This window comes from Quercus suber, unplaced genomic scaffold (genome assembly GCF_002906115.3).
Source record: "Quercus suber isolate HL8 unplaced genomic scaffold, Cork oak 2.0 scaffold_341, whole genome shotgun sequence".
NCBI classification, from domain to species: domain Eukaryota; kingdom Viridiplantae; phylum Streptophyta; class Magnoliopsida; order Fagales; family Fagaceae; genus Quercus; species Quercus suber.
The window spans coordinates 802283-808038 of record NW_027069793.1 but is presented as its reverse complement, the minus strand read 5'-3'; the positions used below and the strand labels follow the sequence as shown (position 1 = coordinate 808038).

The following is a 5756-nucleotide window of genomic DNA, read 5'->3' as shown; positions in this document are numbered from 1 at the left end:
TGACTCTCATTACTCATCCATTACATTTAAACCCATCCATTTGCCACCACTCCTCACCTCACACCTCATTCTCTTTAGACTTCCAACTGACATAGATAGAGGGAAAATCATCCTTGTCTCTTCCTTATCCACACACATACAATTCTAGTTTATTTCTTTACTTTAAATTTATGTATATAACATATTTCTATCATTTGTATCAAAACCGGATTATTGATAGTGAAAGAGGAAAGCTGTGAAACACACATGGGGTTTGTGGATGAGACGCATCCAATCTCCTTGATCAGATTTGGGTTCAATTACTCACCTCCAAATGCTCATCCACTTTGAAACAGTGATGCCCTCTCTGTCCATTAAATGGCCTATATGGTATATTATTACAATATGAACCCCACCCCATTTGTCTTTATGCTATCCCACATTTATAAGCTCTTGTTATTTTGCACTTCATCCTGTTTCTCTTATTTTTTCATATTTAGTTATTTATCTACAACACCTCTCAGTTGGTTCCCCTGCATGCACTCCATTGCATAGTTTTGGAAACCAAGGTCTTCTTTTCTCAACTCTCTACTTAAATTACATTATATCCATGCAACAGTTTTTTGCACCTTTCTTTCATGTGGGTGTTGGCTAAAACTGCTTGAGAACATATCTTTATGCATACGAGTGGGATTTTCAAATCCCAGCTTTTGTTACTTCTTTCTGTATTTTAAGAAGTTTATATATATGAGCATGTGAGTTTTGTTTTCCTTGCCATATATGTGAATTCAGTTTCTTTCTTACATTTACACACCTTTTGGTTGCTCAGAATTCTGAGGAAGATATGATAAAATATTAAATTCTAATATCTCTCTCTCTCTCTCTCTCTCTTTCTCTCTGCGTTATCTTTGCTTCCAAAGTATAACAAACCTACCTTAACCAAGCCATTCCATTGGATTTAAATTGAGCAAAAAAGAGTTTTTGATAATGGAGATATTCCCTTGTTTCCTGGAGCTGTATGCACACTTTGAGCTAAGTTTAAGCTTATTTGACTGTACTCTACCTCTACTGATGAAAAGATGAGGGAGTCTTTTGAGATGGTTTCATATCATCATATTCATAGGTCATCTATTAATTCATGAGTGAGAGAGTGGGTTAGTTCAAGTTGAGGGAACAAAGATAAGGCAGAGGAAGACCAAAAATAACATTAATGGAAGGAATAAAAAAAGACATATCAATTAAGGAAGTAAATTTTTGATAGAATAGAATGGCGGAAAAGAATATGTTGACTCTAACTAGTTTATTGAGGATCCATAGCTGCTCTCAAAATTTTGAGATTTAGGCTTGATTGTAGTTATATGGAGTTGATTTATAAATTGAGCTTGAATAATTTATTCTTAGTTTAAAAGCCACTCTTTGCTTGTGTTATTGTTCACACGTGTAGATGATGATCTGATTCCTCATGTCTTTGATGTAAAATATAGATTTTCTGAAGGGAAACTTTAACAGAAACCAAAGATGGAAATAACCAATGTCAGTGAGTATGAGGCCATTGCAAAGCAAAAATTGCCCAAGATGGTGTTTGACTACTATGCATCAGGAGCAGAGGACCAATGGACTCTGGCAGAAAACAGAAATGCTTTCTCAAGAATTCTGTGAGATTTTCATCTTTGTGTTCAATCTTCAAATAAAGTATACAAAAATTAATTTTGTTCTCCCTATTTATTTTGTGTATTTTATTCACTAGGAATCTATTTTGAAATTCTTTGAAATAACTGTTATTATTAAATATAGGTTTCGACCACGTATTCTTATTGATGTAAGCAAGATAGACATGTCTACTACTGTTTTGGGCTTCAAAATATCAATGCCAATAATGATTGCCCCAACAGCCATGCAGAAAATGGCTCATCCTGAAGGTATGCAAGTGATTCTCCTTAAGCTACTTCCGGTTCTTTTTAAACTTGTTCAGTTAACATTTATAACCAGGTAACTGCTGATCCTAATTGATTTTAGTTAGTTATTGTAACTTGTTTTCCAAAGCTGTTATAAATTTTTTTCTAGTGTTGATTAATTGATTTTATTTGTTTCCAGAGCTATTATAACTTGTTTTGTAGTGTTGATTAATTGATTTTTTTTGTCAGCTGTTTGTACTTAAATCAACTGATTTATGCTACCTATGCCCTGATCCAATTCTAAGCAGATATCTTCTCAAAAAAAGAACCCATAAGCAGAAAGAGGGAAAGAAAAGAAATATGAAATTTCTTCAAACAGATTTTTATTTAAGGCAGATTATTTGATTGACTGCAAAATTTAATTGCATGTTATTTTAGTCAAGTTGATACTCGGACGGGTTTACTTATTCATTAGTATTAAATCTAACACCATTTGAAGAAAGCATGGTAGTGTCTAATAACATAAATTTGCTCTCATGCAGGGGAGTATGCAACAGCAAGAGCTGCATCAGCCGCTGGAACAATTATGGTACTACTTTTCTTAGTAGTCACACTATTCTATTGACTTTGAACTTCATAAGTGTCACAGATTGTCTCTTCGATTATGCTGAGTTGCAAATCGGATTAGGAACCAGAAAGGGAAAAGTGCATGTCTAAAGAGACAATGTATCAATTATAGGCGAGTTAATAGTGTTTGCTTACTTGGTCCTGCGTGATCACATGCCCTCTTAATGGATCTACACATTATTCACTTTATGCAGTTGAAATAATTTTTTCTGCGCAGAGTTTAGTTACTTGTTACTTTTATCAATATTAGGTTAGATGTTTCAAGAAAAGAAAACTAAAGTAAGAAGAGTTAGATGTTCACTTAATTGGCCTGACTTGTATGGGAGATATGCATGGAAGGAAAAAACGTATTATGTTAATCCCAAAGGAAATTAAATGGCTCAGAAATCTTAGTGGAGGCCTTTGATATTTCAAGCAATTGTCAGGGAAATTTAAACTGATATATATATGTCTCACATTTAAATTCTTTCCCATTCTTTCTCGGAAGGTCAGATGCACTTTTAGATTCCTACTTTTATTAATCGGCACATTTTCCAATATGGATATATAACCACCACAACTAAGATATCATGTTTTTATCACATCAATGTAAACAACTTTGTCAGTGTATAGAAAATGATTCACATAATGATGAGATCACACTGAAAGGACTGGATGAGCATCAGCTTAATAATGAATGCAGTAAAGATGGATTATTTAGATTTGTTACTGTTATTGGTTTTAATTTCAGTGTGTGCTTTGCTTTGTTTAATCACTTAGTCAATCATTTCAGACTTTATCCTCATGGGCAACTTCTAGTGTTGAGGAGGTTGCTTCAACTGGACCTGGAATCCGCTTTTTCCAGCTCTATGTAAGCTTAATGTACTTCTTGCATTTCTGTTTGTTGGTTTCTGAATTGAACTACATTTTAAGTCTGTTTTTATGCTTTATGTGATTAAAGATTTTGCTTGTCATAATGTTCAGGTCTACAAGGACAGGCATGTTGTTGCTCAACTTGTGAGAAGAGCTGAAAGAGCTGGGTTCAAGGCTATTGCCCTTACAGTTGATACCCCAAGGCTGGGTCGCAGAGAAGCTGACATCAAGAATAGGTTACATCAAATTTGTTATAGAAACTCCTTTGCTCAATAGTCTGGAATTTCTTGCTAGAAGGCTGATCATATCAGCTTGTCAAGTAGCTGAGTATAGCATGTAAAAGATTCACTTACACTCTTGAGCACATCTAAAGCCCAATTGGTTCTCTTTCACAGGTTTACTTTACCACCATTTTTGACATTGAAGAACTTTGAAGGTTTGGACCTTGGCAAGATGGACGAAGTGAGTGACAATTGGGACTGTATTTCTCTCTCCAAAATAAACCTACAGCATCCACTTAAAGATTTTTTTTGTCTTGTTAATATCTTTTGTTTTTTTGTGGTTCCTTGCAGAGTAATGACTCTGGACTTGCTTCATATGTTGCTGGTCAAATAGATCGTTCTCTGAGCTGGAAGGTATGTCAGATGAACCAAGTAGTTTAGGTACATTAATTCAAGGGTCTTCAATCTGTTACAATGGTTGCAATTAGGCATTTGTACTGTTTGATATGTGGAGTTACTTAGAGTTAATGAAAATTTGGACATAGAATTTGCTATTACTTGTTAGAAAAAGAGTTGGCCAATCTACAGACTGGTGAAAAGGTTAAAAGTTTTCAAATCCCCACATGCTCAACTGAAAAAAAAAAAGAAAAAAAAAAGAAAAGAAAAGGACTTACATAAAGCATAGAAGAATAGACAGATCAATGGGATGAACAGATATCACAATACTAATCCAAGCACAAGCCAGTGGGGTAGGGGTTTAGTTTTGACGGCTTCCTTGAAGGATGCTGTCCATATAAATAATTTCTTGTGGGATTTGGACAGGATGTGAAGTGGCTTCAGACAATCACCAAACTGCCAATTCTAGTTAAGGGTGTACTCACTGCTGAGGATGGTAAGGACAATATTAACACCTGAAAATTTCTCACTCTATGGCGAAATTAGTAAGAATTCTTGAATAATAATTCTATGGTTATCATGCAGCAAGGCTAGCAGTACAAGCTGGAGCTGCTGGGATTATTGTATCCAATCACGGAGCTCGCCAACTTGATTATGTCCCTGCCACTATCCTGGCCCTTGAAGAGGTACATCAATTGATGATTCCTGCTTATGGTGTATATCTATTAATTTGAAACAACTATTTACATTTCATTGGGGTTCTCAGTTTCCCAATATTCTGCTACCATTTCTCTGTCCTATAATTTAGGTTGTTAAAGCTGCACAAGGACGAGTGCCTGTGTTCTTGGATGGTGGTGTACGTCGTGGAACAGATGTATTCAAGGCATTGGCACTGGGGGCTTCTGGCATATTTGTAAGCACGATGCCATTTAATTCTTACTCTAACATTGCTATATATTGTATTTGTAAAAAAGACAATTCTTTCTTGTTACCATGTTCATGCCAGCACAAAAGTACTAATGTATTCTTTCCCTTTCAAATTAATGCCTTGGAATTACTCCATTTTCTTAAACCACTTTAGACACATCACATACTGTTGGATATGACTAAGACTCTTTAACTCTTGGCTGTATCACAGATTGGACGCCCTGTGGTGTTCTCACTGGCTGCAGAAGGAGAGGCTGGTGTGAGAAAAGTACTCCAGATGTTGCGTGAGGAGTTTGAGCTAACTATGGCATTAAGTGGTTGCCGTTCACTCAATGAAATCACCCGTAATCACATTGTGACTGATTGGGACCTTCCTCACCCACGCCCATTGCCCAGGCTATAGAACAATGCCTCAGAACATCAGCAGCTGCCTATATAATGCAGTGTTCTTTAAATGGTTATAGTCTGTGTTAAGCAGCCTGCCTTTTTCTTTGGAGAACTCATTTTAGTTTTGATGAGTCTGCAAATATTTTGCAAGTTCTAAACTTCCTGTAATGATGATGAATAATGTATCATTATTAATACTGCTTCCTTTCAATGTATATTCCTTATACACATATATACATAGTTTTATCTTCACCGTAGTAACATGCCATGAAATTCAAAAGATCTTTGGGGCAACTAGCTACATAGAGGACAAGGAGAGGATGGATTTCAAATTTCTTAAGGTTTTAGAATCAAAATGGCATGTTACTAGATGGGATTTAGGAATTATACATGTTGCATCATTTTCACGAACATTTTGGGTTGTTCACAGTTTGGGAATCAATTGGTTATTTGACATCTCAAGAAACGGTCA

General features: G+C 35.6%; 1 protein-coding gene across 1 annotated transcript; it reads left to right on the top strand.

Moving 5' to 3' along the window:
- The first annotated feature begins 440 nt into the window (after window positions 1–440).
- LOC112020837 (glycolate oxidase) lies at window positions 441–5516 on the top strand. Its single transcript, XM_024053395.2, has 12 exons — window positions 441–548; window positions 1464–1634; window positions 1774–1898; window positions 2417–2463; window positions 3274–3351; window positions 3465–3589; window positions 3749–3815; window positions 3926–3988; window positions 4397–4466; window positions 4556–4656; window positions 4779–4883; window positions 5109–5516. Exons 2-12 carry the CDS (start codon window positions 1498–1500, stop codon window positions 5298–5300), a joined length of 1110 nt encoding a protein of 369 aa, XP_023909163.1. The 5' UTR covers window positions 441–548; window positions 1464–1497; the 3' UTR covers window positions 5301–5516.
- Window positions 5517–5756: the final 240 nt, after the last annotated feature.